Source organism: Setaria viridis, chromosome 9 (assembly GCF_005286985.2).
Source record: "Setaria viridis chromosome 9, Setaria_viridis_v4.0, whole genome shotgun sequence".
NCBI lineage: Eukaryota > Viridiplantae > Streptophyta > Magnoliopsida > Poales > Poaceae > Setaria > Setaria viridis.
The window spans coordinates 50,950,156-50,966,617 of record NC_048271.2 but is presented as its reverse complement, the minus strand read 5'-3'; the positions used below and the strand labels follow the sequence as shown (position 1 = coordinate 50,966,617).

Here is a 16,462-nt window from a genome sequence, read left to right as displayed (position 1 = left end):
CCGTTGAAGTGTGGCCTCGCTGCTGTATCTATCTTCGTTCAAGCTGAATGGCTGGATTATATGTATGAATTCAAAGAGCATTTGCTGGGGCTTCCGGAATGCTGAACATAAAGATGCGTGGGACAACTATTCCATGCTGATGAGATGATGTAACACCCCCCTATTCTGTCAAATATTCGGGCAGCTATTGGACTTCTGAAATATTCCAGCAGCATAACCTACCAAATAATGGGCCTGTGCTTTATGCAATCAAGAAATTGTGACATTAGATCTTCTCATGGCAGGTTGCAGGTTCATTCTGGAGATTTGGTCCATCATTGGCTCACGAGGTTGCGGTTGCTATGTTATAGATTAACAGTAGGAAACAATTGAACATAGAACAAAACGTGTTTATGGTCCTCTAGCTGTCCTATTGGCAATTATTGCTGTTCTTTTCAAAAAATGGATGAACATGCATTTTTGTAAAATAGGTGGTTTTTTGTTACCTTACTGCTTACTGCAAATAGGTACCTTTTTGTTGCCTTACTCCTTACTGCTTAGGTCCTAGTTCAAGTCTTAATTCCAAGCTTTCGCTTTAGGTTGCTTCTAGTCATTTTATGACACTAGCTTATTTTTAATGAAATATACGCATCCTCGCATTCTCAAATAAAAGAATTCAAAGAGCATTAAGCACGCCTCACTCAACTCACTGCTATTGTTGCCACATCAGACTGTCAGTACAGATACGATAGTGTTCTCAAACAGAGTTCTCTCAGTCTCACTGCGGCCTAGCCACCCTGCATCACTGAACTAACAACCGGGACCATTGAAGTCTGGCTCTCAACTTTTCACTCATCTTCAAGATTAATGCCGGAGGAGCCTGTATCCAAATAAACCGTACATGAGACTGATTCGGAGATGTGCCAGGTCGGAGGTTGGAGAAATTAACATTTTTTTTTGAAAAGTAACTATAACAAACCTCAATTGAAAGCCAAACTTTGTAATGATCGAAAGTGGAAAGTTTAGGTGGAGAAACTCACATTTGTAGTCCATCCATCCGACAGCTTCGTTTTCCAAGTCGAAGACGACAAGCTTATTTGAAAAGGCCATATCTAAAAAGAAGGTTTAGTGTCATTAGATTCAAAAAAATGGATATGGAGCAAACAAGGAACGATATAGTGACAAATAGTGTCCACCCTCCTAGAATCACCATGTCTCTTAAATTAACAGGTTGAGATCTTCCATTTCGCAGCCCCACAAAGTACCAATCACTCTGTCCGGAATAAAATGCAATCTTAACCATATAATGACTAGTTACATCAAGGTGCAATATTACCAAAGCTAGGAAAAAAAGATGTTACCCCATTATTTAAAAGGTAATCGTGTGGATAAATGTTCAATGCAAGGCCGCCTTCAAAATGTAAGGTGATTTCAGGAAACACATCATCCACTCTACAGAAAGATTACAAAAAATCAGAATTCTAGAACTACAGCATGCTAGCATAAATTAACTAAAAGCGTTGCATACCTTCCATAATGTTTGATATAAAGAAGGTTCTGGATGTCATAGAAAAGGGTGCCTTGGTGTTTATCAAAAATCTGCAAGGTCAAAAAGAAATCGATCAGGACATTTCTTTTCAGCATGAAGATTGATGCAAAAGTATTCTTTTTTACCTCAATCATCATGGCATTGTAAACCTTCTCCGGCAGATACGTCAATGTCGTCCCGATGTCAATGGCAACACTTTTCCCTTCGCCATAATAAGTATTTCTGGGCAGGTCTAGTGTAGTGCCAGCAACTGATACTGATTTCATATTCACAACGTAGTGTAGCCTACATGTATTTTTTTCAAAAAGGATGAATCACTTCTGAAACAGTAGTACATGCTAACCAAAGATGTTAGTCAAAATCCTAACTGTGGCTCCTAACTGATGTAGAAATCAAAATCCATCCTAAACGCCAGTCACTAAACTATGTCAACCCTATACTCAAGATGAGTAGATGACATACCTGTTGGACACCAAGCTGGTCTTCAGAATTGCGGGACACACTATATTTCCAGTCGCAACAACCCCAGCACCATAGGAAGTGTCCAAACAAAGGGCAAAATCTGAGGCTTGCTTCCCCAGTTGCTGCCAGCTGAACACGGAACAACATTAGTAGTGGTAATTAGACCTAACTAACACCGACAGCAGCAGAAACGAAAAACTAGAACGCTAAAGCTGTTCAGCCATCCACACTACTACACTGCCTATCAGATCGAACCAGTTGTGCAAGAACCTCTACAGATGGTAGCATCAATACCAGTTCAACAGTTGGGGCAAGGTTCAAACCGGTACTAATGCTACGTATTGTTGAAGCCACAAACCGTACTAATTATAATGTCAAAAGCATAAAACAGTACTTGTTCTAGCCACCAACCGGTAGTGTAGTTTAGGCTATCACAACTGCGTACTGGCTGATGTCACAAATATATTGTGTGGTTACTCCTCAGGCCATCTGTAAGATCAAACATTTTGTTAGAACAACTGCAGTGTTTATATTAAAAAATAGTAACCAGCATGCCTATATATCTAGAAGTAGTTACAACACATAGATACATAGCACGGCAGTTCTAGTTAGTTGCATCGTCAACAACGACATATATTGTTGTGGTAATCCTATTTTGAAATTTGTTTTCACAGATCAGTTGGTAACTTAACAAGGATCACCGTTGCCACATTTCTTACTCTTTAGTTCATATCACATCCATTTCTAACTTATATCTTGACGAGATATCATAAAGCTAGTACAACACAATCAAATTATGGCAATCTCTCCACAATGCTGCCAACACTCTGAGCAACGCCCTGTACTCAAATAGGTACTCCCTCCGTCCCAGAATTTAGCTACATTTAGATTTTTTTCAAGTCAAATATTTTCAACTTTGACTGCGAATAGAGAAATAATCAAAGAGACTAATAGCATAAAAATTATGTTAGTAGATTTATCATGAAACCAACTATTATAATATGAAATCTTTTTTATTTGAAATAAATTATTTTTAGAGGTATTATTGGTCAAAGTTAAAAAGATTTGACTTTTGAAAAAGCTAAATGTAGCTATATTTTGGGACGGAGGGAGTAAGATTCTAAATATCTAAAGCAAGCTTCAAGAAACTGCTAGAGTTTTAGCCAAAGCTTCTCTACGAGGTTGTATTGATTGGTTGAAAGGCGGTTCCATCCTACTAATTTTTTCAGTAGCGTTTATTAAGTACATCAAGCCATACAATTTCTGCTACAGCAGGATGGAGAGAGCTATACCCCACTGATGTCCTCGCGGGGACAGGAGTCGCGGGTGACGCAGTTCACCAGGGCGCTGCCGCTGCCGGTGTCCACCTCCATGCCGTATGCCTTCGGCGGCTTCCCAATTGTGAGCTCAGCGAAGTACAGACTGCAACGCCGCATCCCAGAGATCAGATTACCACACCCATGGAAGTGCCCTAGATAGCCGTACCAAAAATTCGGCGTGCACGTGGGGTTTTTACTTTACCCAGTTTCTGTTGCCGGGCTGCCGCCGAGTGGGAAATTTGTGCCGGGAGAGAGGCGGCGACCTTGGCGACGGGCATCGTGCTCCACGTGCTCCGCGTAATGGCAACCTCCCCCGCCACAGTGGAGCGGTAACTTGCGGCGTACCTCGAAGACGGCGCCGGCAGCCGCTGCGTGGTTGAAGGCGAGAACCGACGAGATCGCGAGGAGGAGGAGGAGCTGGGTGCGTGAGGAAACCCCCATGGGTCAGGCTGGCTTCAACGCCGCACGCCGGTGAGGTGAGCTGGTGAGGTGAAGATAGGGGAAAGGAGGGGGATTCGAGGCGAGGCAGAGGTGATCAGGCGAGGGCAGACGGGGTTGCCCGACTTGGTAGAGCAACTGAGCAGGGGGGAAAGGAGCGGGACAGAGAGACTCCGGGAATGGTGCAAGAAACCTTTACCTTTGGCCGTTGTGCCAGTACAATGACTTGTAAATTTTGAATTTTTTTCAATTGAAACGCAAATCTTTTATGCTTATAAAAAAAACTAGAGTACCCTTGTACCAACGGGCGCAAAAGATCAAAAGAACTTTACTGGCTTACTACTGATCTTTCTTGCACCATTTGCAATTATATCCCATCTTTGATCTTTAACTACACGTTTAACATCTTTCTTTTTTCAACTTTTGCATTGCATCGTTTGACTATGCTTTTGTTGTTTTAGTTTTACCAATTTTTCTGTCAAAGTAGGCAAAATAAGGGGCAACAGTGCATTGACTTCGTCGAAGCAGGGGCAGTAACGCAAAGTAAAAAAAAAACAGAGAGAGAGGCAAATGTGTAGTTGGAGGTCAAAGTGAGGGCAAATATGCAATTTTCTCATCCTTCCTTTCATATTAACCTACAACAACCTTCTAGGTGGTTTCTGGAATATGTGGTGCATTTTACTACCCTCACTATTTGTTATATCATAAAAGATTACCAAAATGTTTTTTAATAATTAAGTCATACATGTTTTTATAACATCGGATCTCAAAACATAAAGTGTACTTATGATAAAATGGAAAAAAATAACAATTGTACTATACAATGAATTCACAATTTGAATGTTAGGGGAAGTAAAATGTTGATATTCTGTATACGGGATTAATCTAACAAAGTGCTTTGTACATAGTAGTAAAATAAACATTTTTTCTTATAAATCGTGAATGTTGAGCCAATGGCTTGAACACAACTATTTTTTACTAATGAAATCAATGAAAATGAACATCGGTGTTCTTATAAAATGCACAATCGTGAATGCTGGACCAAATGAAATCAATGGCTTCAACACAACTATTTCTTGTAAAATGTTCAACCAGCTATTCTAGAATGTTGACCTAGATTTTTTTAAATTTTAATAGATTTTTAAAGTAATAAAATTTTAATGTACCATCTCAACATTTGGAATTTAAAATTTCAGCATTTTGAGACTACAATTTCAACATTTTTAACATGAAACGCTGGACATATGTTAATTATTGTTGAAATATCTTCCACAAAATGCTAAGTAAACATTCCAAATTGTCGAAAGGCATATATATTTATATATATGAATTAATTAATTATTATAATTATTAAAAGAACGGGATGGAATAAAAAGGAAGAAGTGAAAGAAAGAAGAAGACGGAAATTTTTTTTGAGAGGAGGACGAAAAAGAAATTAAGCAGGCCTCGCGCGCTAGCCAAACCTGAACGCGGGCCGTGGGCCTGTCCCGTACTCCCGTCCGCCGGGCGCTCTCTCTCTCTCTCTCTCTCTCTCTCTCTCTCTCTCTCTCTCTCTTCTCTCTCCCACGCTACGCTGCCACGCACGCCTTCTCTCTCTCTCGGTCTCGGCCTTCCTTTCCTAGCGGCGACGACAGGGCGAGTGGCGCCGCCCGCCAGTTCTTCGTCGGGCGCTTTGCCGGCGACGAGCATCCGACAAGGGTATGCCCGCCCATTCCCCTCCCTTCCCTTCCTGCTGCTCGAAATCGAACACCCAAACCCCTAACGTATGGTATTTGTATTCGGATCTGACCATGATTTTACCTACTATAAATTCTATGTTTTTGCAAAAATTATTGGCGATTAGCCCCGTGCCTTACCCTTAAAACATGATCTTCTTCCTCCTAGTGCCTATTGACTCGGGCAGGGATCAAGCCTAGTGCCTATTGACTCGGGCAGGGATCGGATCTTCTTCTGAGCTCCGACTCTGAAGCTCTGTTAGTACTTCATATTCGGTTCTATCTCTGTTTGCACAAACTATGCCTAATTTTATACTTCGCGCTGTTGCAGTCTTTTGCCCTGATCTCTGCGGTGTCATTGCAAAACAAGATGGTTTCCTTCGAGATGAATGACCTCAAGAGTATGTACACGTCACCATTCTTGTCAAATTGTCTTCCAGTTTTTGTTCCATTTGTCTCTGATAGGAGCATCGATTGCTTGTACTGTACTGCTGTGCAGTAAATGTGTATATGCTTTGCTATATCTACTTTGTTTCTGCTTCTGACCTTAACATGCTTGCACTAAAATGCAACACTTGCCATATCACGTAAACAGTAGTTTTGGTGTGTCGACTATGATACATTAGGGTATATCATGTACTATGTGCTTGTGTGATATGTGCAACATCACTTAACCAGTAGTTCTAATATTAAGAGTTATTGCATCAGGGGTTGTTTCTTCATTTCAGTCCTTTTCTTGAAGGGTGGGTTGGGGATGTTTATTATAAAGAGCTAGTACAGGGATGCATTCAACCCTAGGTAACATGTGTGATACCCTAGAAATTTGTTACTGTGGTTAATCTAATCTGAACTGAGTTGGTTCAATAAATGGAAATATAGGCCAACTGTACCAATTGGGTGAAGATCTACAGAGTGAAAATCTAAGAGTTTCTTCTGGTTAGGCCTATTCCATTACCTTATTACACAAATAACTTCAGCGCTGGGCTGCTGGTTGACCTCTGCAACTCTGAATGGTACTTGGATTATTTAGTTGAAAACAGCACCAGATGTGATACTGCTGTAAGGTCTGTGACTCTATGCTCGTTCTGATTGGGTGACACCACTGTACCTGTCCTTTATTGGCCATAGCAAATAAGGAACAGATACTCAACCATCGGCTAATCTTGGTCAACAGCCACTTAGAAACCAGCTTGCTCTGGCTGGGTTATAGCAATTTTTCGGGAACCTTAGTAGAATCATTGTGTTTAAAATGCCACCTTTTGAGTGTTGTGGCTGTATAAAAAAATTATGTAAAATTCAGCCACCTTAGGATAGGGAGCTGTCCTCAGTGCCACACTTATAGTGTTCAACATTCAAAGCATGGTGAAAAATTTTTGCTTGAAAAATCTTTTGTATTGTTATAGAGCATCATTCCCTGTCTTGTCATATGGTGTTGTAAGAATATTCACCGATTTAGATATTACAGTTTGTTCCTCCCACTCAGTGATTCCGACTACTGATTTTCATCTTGGACAGAGATTGGGCTTGGCCTGACAGGTTTTGGAATATTCTTCTCCTTTCTGGGAATAATTTTCTTCTTTGACAAGGGGCTCATCGCAATGGGCAATGTAGGTTAACGTCTGTTTTGTATTGTTCCTTTGAATTTTATGAAGATCTAAGTTATCTTACTGAGCCTAGGGTTAATCTTTTCTCATCATACCATTTCAGATTCTTTTCCTGTCAGGATTGGGTTTGACAATTGGTCTAAAATCAACTATGCAATTCTTCACCAAGCCTAAGAATTACAAGGTTATCAATCGCTGTTTTTTCCATAGCTGTTGCCCATAAACATGACTAACTAGAAAACACGACTAATATCTAATCAGCTGTTGTAATAAACAGGGTACAATCTCATTTGGTGTTGGCTTTTTCCTAGTCCTCATCGGGTGGCCCTTTTTCGGCATGCTCTTAGAGGCATATGGCTTTATTGTACTCTTCAGGTTGGATTCTTTTTCTGTGTTTTTTTAAAATTCTTGCAACTTGCTGAGACACGGTCTCAAAAAAGATTAAATGCCACAAAATCAATTTGTTTCTTCCAGATTAAATGCCACGAAATCAATTTGTTTCTTCCAGAATTCTAATCGTTCCTGAAAGAAAATTTGCTTGTACCTGGACACTGACTTGGATCCCATTGCAGTGGATTCTGGCCAACACTTGTAGTGTTCTTGCAGAGGATTCCTATCATTGGCTGGATATTTCAACAACCGTTTGTGACATCGGTAAGGACCTCACGACACATAACGTTCTTCATCTGTTCCTGAGATAGAAGCTTGGCCTGTTGCACATTCTGACAACCCCAATTTCCCTTGCCTGCAGTTCCTTGACCGCTACAGAGGAAAGCGGGTTCCGGTCTAGCATCCTTTTTGCTGTGTGTTGCTTGTGGCGTAGTAACTAGCACATGATGTTTTTTAGTGGCAGTAGCAAAATGGCTATGCTTGCGTCTGTCTGGTCCTTATTTCTCTTATGTGCTGTAGTTCCCTATTATAGGATTGTTCTTTGTAAATTATAGCCCCAGACTAAATCCAACTCGATGGTTTCGTGAAGACCACAGACCAGGATGCATATTCACCCCATGAAAAATGAATGGATCGAGGAAACTCTTAAGCTTGCCCTGTTGGTATGAACTGGCAGAGCACTGTGTTGTATCCTGCGTGGCTGGGTGCTTCTTAGGCAAAAATCACACTACACATGCAGCCGTGAGCATTGCATTTCTGCTTTGCTTTACATCACTCGACCCTACCCATCACCGACTGAAGGTCTGAAGCGAGGAAGCGACTGACAGCTCCAAGTAGGAGTCTCCCTCGGTGACGGCTGTGGCCCAATAGGCCTGAAAAGTGCGGCGGCACCAGGCGGAATCATCTCTCCATGATTCAAAAAAGAAAAAAAAAACTGAAGAACGAGTTCGATTGTTCAAGATGGTCCGACTGCACAGCAAGAAATTTAGACAAAGACTAATCCTCACATTCACATTTTGCCAAAATGACAATTGAATGCTAAACCAGCGACCAAGACCGTTTTACAGACATGAAACCTGAAAAACTTAGCACCTAGAATTAATCTAAATTCTAATCCCCCACATATAATCAGATAAAGTAAGCACCTAAACGAATCCTAAGGCCGGAAACTGTCAACACCAGCAGTTTCATATGATTCGCAAATCAGAGACTCGCAAATCAGAGACGGCCTGGAAGCTAGCTTCACTTCAAGTTAGTAACAAACCCTTCAGATGATTGCATGTGCAGATCAACTGCAGGGCCTCCCTGACCAGCATTCAGAATGACATTGTCCCAATTTGACGATCTGTGCACGATTCTTGATGGGATGCAGTCACTATCTTCCCCTCCTGATGCTTCATACCCATCGCTGGATGATCTTGTGAACTCAATGCCCTTGTGAGCTGAATGTGATATGACTCCCTGCATCTCTTCAGCTGTGGATGAAGAAATGCGGAAGGGGTGGAGATCAGGCGAGTCAAAGCTGCTTTCAGGTGACGAAACAATGTTTCTGGCGGATCCTGCAGTACTCGGTTGGAAAGCGCTTCTCGCTTCAAGCTGTAATGGGGCTAAACTGCCCGAGATTTCCATGGCTGCATCACTGAAATTGCTTTCGTTGCCACTTGCAGATAGAGTTGCAAGAGGGTCAAGAGAAAGTTCAGCGGGGAAACCTCTTCTGTCTGGTCGTCTCTTGTTGCTGAGCTTATGATCTGGTTTACTGCCATTGTCCGAAGCATCATATTTTGCAATTGGCTTCAGGATTTTGGATTTCTTCCTAGCCTCTGCAGCTGCTTTAGAAACTTCCTCCGCATTAAGGCGTGCCAGTGTCCAAGGACTGATTTTCACTGGTCCAGGTTTTCTCCTTCCTACTTCCTCTTCTTTCATTTTCTTACTGCCTGAATTCTGTGACATGCCGATCTCTGGAGGAACAACATCAAACTGTGAAAGAATAGAGCAAGCAATAAGCATCGACAATTAAAGATGGGAGTACGATAATGGGTGCTGCATGGTTACAATTTCTTTTTTTCTTCTTCTAAAGATGGGAGTAGGATAATTGATGCTACTTGTTTGTGGGGGAAAAAAGAAGCGTATTGTACTATTCATGATAACTCGAGGGAGCGTATGCATGTTCAAGTGCTGGAATATCAGATGGCATAATCTAAGCAGCCAGCTTCACATATTGATACTAATCAGTTATTCAGTTTCAACTAGCTTTATATCAGAAATACATATTTTTTCTCGAATACATCAGAAATACAAAAAAATGAGCATAATTAGCTTGTTAAAGAGGCAGCACATGCAAGATTCTAACGTTTGATCTATCATTAGAGGCATATCAAGTTGTGTTGTCTTTAGGACTTCCAGGACCTTTATCCTATCTGTTACATCAGGTTTTGACAGAAATGATCCATTATCACATACCTGGTCTTCTAGGAATAATCGTGGTGGTGTGCACCATGAACCACGATGAAGTGGTCCAAAAGAACTGGCTGTGCTAAATCCAGTAACAGAGCTTATAATAGACATCTGTGGACTTTGATGTCCAGGAACCTCTTGTTGATCCTCCTGCTCCCTCAAAGCTATGATGTAATCATATGTGCTAATTCCCTGAACACAATGGGTAAGATATATAAATATTTAACCTCAAGCTATATGGAAAAAAGAACAAGTTCAAATGCACATAGTTTTCTACTTTTCTTGCAAAACTCTCCGACCAATTATAGCAACCTATTGTAGTATGCGACTGACTTATTTCAGCAGAAAATTCAATCGGCTCTGTGCTATCATCACCGGGACAAAGGAAGAGTGTTTTTTGTTTCTAATTAAGGGAATAGTTAATTTGAGCTTCATTACATTATCCATGCAGTAGACCAAGAAACAATGCAAAATAGTAGTGACCAAGCATATATAACTCTGGAAGCAGGGTAAACAAGATTAAGGAGGGCCAAATATGAAATTGCAAGCATGTCTGTTGTTGCCATCGTATGCTATTATTCAAGCTGTCTTCAATTAAACGTCAAGAGCAACTTACCTTCTTGATAAGAAGAATATGGAAGCATAAAAGTTGAGCGAGTGGTATGGTCGCAACCATTGCTAAAATGGTGCAAGTTGCCTGCAAAAATAAAACATCATATCACCAACCATGTAACGGTTTTTCAAGGATAGCAGTGTCATTTTAGTGACACCAACAGAATCTCTGAACTTTAATGCAGTGCCCACGTATTAGACAAGGAAAAAAAAAATTTGATTGAACTCACCACAACAATTAAAAAAGCTACAGTTGAGAAGCTGCTTCCCAACTTTGTGACAATCTGCCTGGAGAAATCTCCTCTCTTAACAATACAGAGAATCAACACAAGAGCTCCTGACAACCACTGCATCACAAGCTGGACCAAATTGTACAGATCATGGAGACCTGTCAATGATCTACCAGAATAGAAAGTAGACATAACAACATTGCTAACTACAAACAGTGCCCCAGATGCTGGAGGATAATGCAATAACACAAGGGTCATTATAAGGTGTACGTATCAATGGCATAATGCTCTTTAATTCCAATTCTTGTCAGTTCCCAAGAGACCAACACTTACTAGGATAACCGCAGAAGCCATTAGAACAAAGAACCCTTTGTAGTTCCTTTTCCCTATGCAATTATTAAGCCACTACAAAAGAACAATGGCAGCAGTGAAACTTGTTACTACCCATTAGGAATTGAGAGTAAATAAGACCAGAATTCTCATGAGGAACCACTTTTCTGAGTATCAGGGAAAATAATAAGAAAAACAGATCTTACTCTGCAATGGTGGTCAAAGCCATCAACACACTTGTCACACACTCTGCAATGCTTACTGTTCTTTAAAACCTGCATAATACTATTCTTCAAAATCCCGCAATGGCATCCAAATTCAAACAGGAAACAACTTATGCTATTATTTATAAAATATCACAAACGTTGAAGATACTAAGTCACAAACCAAGATCACAAATGCATCAGAACACCATACTTTCCATTCATCTATAACCAAATTACAAATTCAGTGCGTAATTAGACAGATGGAAAGACAATTTTACTTGTATAACTGGAAGACACTCAAATAATGGTACTGGAAGACACTTCCAAGTTGCAACATATACATCACAAATGGATTCATTTACGAAACTGGAAACACATGAACATTTGATTCAAACTACTTGCCGTCCTGTTTCTCTGAATTCAGTCTAGTTAGTTACAGTAATTTCTGAATTTTTCACGGGTTGCCCTCACAAAGTTAATACATTAGATTCATTGCAGTCTGTCAACGCTCTACTGAAAATCAAACTGAATATTAGCAAAATTTAAGGTCTAAACATGAAGGCACTGCCTACCTGCCCTCCACATAAGCACATGCCAGGGTAAGCATAAATTGCTGAAAGTAAATGTGAAACTTAATATACAAATTCCACTAAATTTTTGGATACTTTGTAGGTGACCTAAGTTAGTAGTGCAGTGCGCAGACCAGTACAACTTGAAGAAACAGAACAGCATGTTCAGGTATGAGCTCGATACGATGAAACAGAGCAGCATGAAGTGCGCAATTGCAACGCATTTTAATCATTGACGTCTGAGACAAAGAATCCAAAACAAAACCCATCTGATAACATGTCATGAACAAGACTTGTTTGTACTGAACAGCCCAATAGCAATGTACTATGAGCTCAATACTATGAATAGGAAAAGGACTAGTTAACAATACCTCTGCTTCGCATAGGCTGCAGAAAAACATGCCCTCTTCACATATGTTCTGTTCTGAAGGTTCATTATCTGAATGGAGGCATCGCTTGCAAAGGTATGAGAATGGGAAACAAACCAAGCAAAGTATTCCAGAAAATCTGGGCCAAGAGGGTGAATCCTTCCTCTCAAGCATGCTGCTCAGCTTCTCACTGTTATCAGCAGTACCAAAAGCCTCACTTAATGGCCTTCCTCCATGACTAATTCCCTGATCTGAATTTACATTGGAGTGCTTTTCATGCTTATGTAACTTCAAATCCTTTGTTGAACTGAAAATGCCCGGGTCTCCAGGATTTGTTGCGGCACACCATATGTATAACACAACAACACATGTAATCTGCAAAAAGAAGGCATTCATCATTCTCCAGATAAAATTGTTCAATCACCCAGTGACTAACTATAGTCTCTAACCAACGTCATATCGTCATTCTTTTACAACAGATACATGCAAAGCAGATGACATTCTCTACCAGTACTTTTTTTTCTCGAATACGCAGTATCTTTGTATTAAAGGTAGAAGTTTCAAACAATACAACGCACGGCAATGCCTGATGGTCTGAGTACCCAGAACTGTAGAACGCGAGAGGGCGACCAGCGAAACAAATACGTAATGCCAGATCTATGCGTAATAGTGAATTTAATCTCTCAAGTAGGACAGGGACCTCACCAGTGGAGTGTAGATAGCCATGGCCACAATCTGGAAAGGCTTTGTCCCCACGAACGGCACGAAGAAGACATAGAAGGCGAAACCCAGTGCGGAGAACACGGCAATAGCCACCACCTGCAGCTCGTCGGTTCCGGAGCACAGCAATAGAATGCGTGAGTGGCAAGAACAGCAAAAACATCGCGAGGAAAATGGAAACTGAAAGTACAACCCCGCGCGCTGAGCGGACCGTACCTGGAGAGGGTGGTAGGGCAGCTGCCACCCGTGCTTCCTCATGGCCGGATTAACCCCAGCCTGCACCCCAAGAACGATAGGACGGCAATGCCGAGGGCTACCAAGAAGCAGGGAACCCGGATGCCTCACGAACCATGGCTTTTCTTTCTCTGCCCCATCTTCAGAAACCAAGCAAAGCCTTGCTCCCGCGCTACCTCTCCAGAACCAGAGATTGCGGAGGAGGATACCAAGAACCAGGGAATGCTGCTTGGTTCAGCGAAAATGGCGAGGGGCAGAGGCGAGAGTGGGTAGAGGGAGCATCCAATGCGGCGTCTCGGGGAGTATGACGACTGCGGCGCGCCTGCGCCCGTCCCTCCGGCGCCTCTTGGATTTATTGTGCAGGGCGGAAGCGGCAGTCTGCTGCTGCAGCTGCTGAGTCGTTGTATAGTCGTGTTCGTCTTCTACTCTTCTTCCGTTTCGTCTCTCTCCGGCTTCGTTTCTCTGGCTAATGTCTGCGTGTCTCGTTTCCCTAACACTTGCTTAACAGTCTAAAACATCGGTCACTAGGAAATTAGGCACCCTTTTATCTGCTACTGCACAGGAACGATCATCTAATCTAATAGCATTATAACAATATGCAAGTATATAAGTCGCGGCGAATTTGGGGTCTGTTTGACTGAACTTATAAACCGGCTGAAAAGCTGAAACAACTGATTTGTTGTGAGGGAAAAACACTGTTCGGTGGCTGATAAGCCGGCTGATAAGCTGAGGCGAACAGTTCAAGCGCACAAACTTTGTAGAAATTTTTACGCGAAACAGTATGGTACCTGAGAGAACTCTGGTTCGGAGAAGCTTGGAAAACATTGGCGGGAGAACACACGCTGGACAAGAAGAGTACTGCTAGTAGTGCTCAAAATCAATAAGCTTCCCGGCCATTACGGAAGAAAGCGCCTAGGCATGAGCCTCTGTGGCCCTGGATTCCTGCACAACACCACAAAGAGCTTTTTTGCCTCAAAAAAGAAAAGGAAAACAGCACAAGAGCTTTTGCCACTAACGGAAAGGATGATTGCTCCTGTGTAATGCGACCATCACAGTGTACTTGTTCCATGGCTTCATATAACGAGTTGTTTTAGCAGGAACATACGATGCATAGTTAGAACTTAGAAGTACGCTAGGTGAGTTTGATTCCTTGTAATTTGTTTCATTACAAATACCGATCCAGCTATCCCCTCACCTCCATTGCAAAAACCGCCATAGCTAGCGTGCACGTATTCCGTCGACTCCATCGGTTTTCGTCTACGTACAGGCGAATTGCTCACCTAGTCCTTTTTTCTAAACGAATTGCTCACCTATTCTTGTGGTTCAATTCCTTGTGTTTTAATCGTGCAATAAGAAGGTTCGATCGATTTGAACTAGAGTTTAACGTCTTTAAACCAAATGCATTCGCATACCCTTGTATACTTCGATTTACTCGAATTCAACAAACTTCCCGGCCATCACGGAAGAAAGCGGCTAGGCACGACCGCACGAGGCCGGTGCCTCTGCACTCCGCATCTCTGAATTCCTGCACAAGGGCTCTGGGCTCTTGCCAATTACGGAAAGGGATTTGCCCCTCCGTGACACAACCATCACAGTGTACTGCTTCCATGATTGGTGACATTACATTAGACAGGAATTCAGGAAACTTGTTGTTTTAAGCAGAAACCCACAACCCTAACCTACAACTACAATTAGGCAATACTAACCACCTAGCCGGGAAGGGTGGCACACTAGATTAAGGCCCCGTTACTTTTGCTTATTTTTAGCACATGTCACATCGAATATTTTAGATACTAATTAGGAGTATTAAACGTAGACTATTTCTAAAACTCATTATATAAGTGGAGGCTGGCGAGACGAATCTATTAAACCTAATTAATCCATCATTAGCAAATATTTACTGTAGCAACACATTGTCAAATCATGAACTAATTAGGTTTAATAGATTCATCTCGCCGTTTAGCCTCCACTTATGTAATGAGTTTTTGTAAATAGTCTACATTTAATACTTCTAATTAATATCTAAACATTCGGGTGCGGACAAATCAAACCGGACCTAAACCATTTCTAGTGATGCGGCGCTGGGTTGGCGTGTCCAAAAGCCGGGAGGAGGAGCCCACCTTTCTGGCTTGCATGCCGAGGCTCAGCTACGGGATGCAGAGTGCAGACTGGCGTCAGTGCAGCGCGGAGCCTTTCGGCTGCCTCAAAAGCAGGTGCCTCGTGCGCCCGTGCCCACTACCCGGTCGACGGTCGTCGCTTGCGGCGCAGTAAATCCGAGTGGTCAAGAAGAAGCCCTTGTTTACTTTACCCCTAACTCCCAACTTTGGCACTATGCAAAAAGAAGATTCCCCATCACATCAAACTTGCGGTACCTGTATGGAGTACTAAATGTAGACGAAATCAAAAACTAATTGCACAGTTTTGTTGTACTTTGCGAGACGAATCTTTTGAGCCTAATTAGTCAATATTTAGACAATAATTCACAAATACAAACGAAATGCTACAGTGTCGCATTTATAGTAGAATGTCAATTTTACCACTCCCAAATTGACAAGTAAACAAGGCCGAAGTAAGAAAAGAGCGCGAAACTGGCCCTGCGGCTGCGCCCTGGGGCCCCGGCGCCCGCGAGCGCAGTGGCCATGCCGCCGGGTCAAGCCGCGCGGCATGTGCTGATGTGCGTGTGCGCCGCGGCGCGGCCATGGTCTATTGGCTCGGCCCAGGAAGCCAGCACGTATGGTACCACGACGACGGCGTCATCGGACTGCTTCCGCTTCCATTCCAGGACTCGTGTGGTACTGTGTGGAAAAGATAGTGGATTGGTGGAATGGAAGGTGGTGAGGAGCTCCAGTCCCCTACTACGGTATTTGCCCATATTTTTTTTTAAGAAGGGTATTTGCCCATATTATATGTAAAATGCACGGCATATAACCGTGTGGCTTCAAATTTAACAGGGTTATTTGGAAGTGGGCAGAGTAGCACTGCAATGCTTTGCTAGAACTAAGGTATGAAGATTAACCGATCATTACTCCTTAGCATACAATAAAACACTTTATTACAACTATGTGTTGATCATGAAAAACAATTTAACACTCCTTGATATTGCAGTTTGACATTTACAGTTTGTGTTCACTTAATACGATAAAACTCCTATGCATACAACAATTCATAAATATATGACAACCAACAAACCATAAACGGTATAATAGGAAACGCGTGCCTAATAGATAGGCCGCGTAGGCCCCAAGGTGGCGTGTGACATGCCTCCTGATACATCATCTAACCA

General features: G+C 42.0%; 3 protein-coding genes across 5 annotated transcripts; 1 reads left to right on the top strand and 2 right to left on the bottom strand.

The window, feature by feature from the left end:
- Positions 1-665: 665 nt before the first annotated feature.
- On the bottom strand, positions 666-3,973 carry LOC117836156 (aspartic proteinase 36). 2 transcript variants are annotated; one of them, XM_072291141.1, is made up of 9 exons: positions 3,512-3,973; positions 3,283-3,412; positions 2,402-2,479; positions 1,991-2,119; positions 1,654-1,813; positions 1,508-1,578; positions 1,341-1,431; positions 1,020-1,252; positions 666-859 (listed from the first exon to the last, which is right to left on the bottom strand). In XM_072291141.1, exons 5-8 carry the CDS (start codon positions 1,792-1,794, stop codon positions 1,073-1,075), a joined length of 483 nt encoding a protein of 160 aa, XP_072147242.1. In that variant the 5' UTR covers positions 1,795-1,813; positions 1,991-2,119; positions 2,402-2,479; positions 3,283-3,412; positions 3,512-3,973; the 3' UTR covers positions 666-859; positions 1,020-1,072. Both variants share the same exon structure in this region, with proteins under 2 accessions (XP_072147242.1, XP_072147243.1).
- A 1,311-nt stretch (positions 3,974-5,284) lies between these two features.
- Positions 5,285-8,109, top strand: LOC117838551 (vesicle transport protein GOT1). Of its 2 annotated transcripts, XM_034718620.2 has the most exons (8): positions 5,286-5,445; positions 5,632-5,720; positions 5,794-5,863; positions 6,978-7,069; positions 7,170-7,250; positions 7,344-7,441; positions 7,639-7,720; positions 7,818-8,109. In XM_034718620.2, the coding sequence occupies exons 3-8, from the start codon at positions 5,833-5,835 to the stop codon at positions 7,854-7,856; spliced, it is 423 nt and encodes a 140-aa protein (XP_034574511.1). In that variant the 5' UTR covers positions 5,286-5,445; positions 5,632-5,720; positions 5,794-5,832; the 3' UTR covers positions 7,857-8,109. The 2 variants fall into 2 exon arrangements, with proteins under 2 accessions (XP_034574510.1, XP_034574511.1); XM_034718619.2 differs by lacking the exon at positions 5,632-5,720 and having other exon boundaries at positions 5,285-5,445.
- Positions 8,110-8,380: 271 nt separating this feature from the next.
- LOC117838550 (probable protein S-acyltransferase 22) lies at positions 8,381-13,598 on the bottom strand. Its single transcript, XM_034718618.2, has 9 exons — positions 13,162-13,598; positions 12,931-13,044; positions 12,229-12,600; positions 11,289-11,357; positions 11,086-11,157; positions 10,753-10,881; positions 10,527-10,607; positions 9,917-10,102; positions 8,381-9,433 (listed from the first exon to the last, which is right to left on the bottom strand). The coding sequence occupies exons 1-9, from the start codon at positions 13,201-13,203 to the stop codon at positions 8,699-8,701; spliced, it is 1,800 nt and encodes a 599-aa protein (XP_034574509.1). The 5' UTR covers positions 13,204-13,598; the 3' UTR covers positions 8,381-8,698.
- Positions 13,599-16,462: the final 2,864 nt, after the last annotated feature.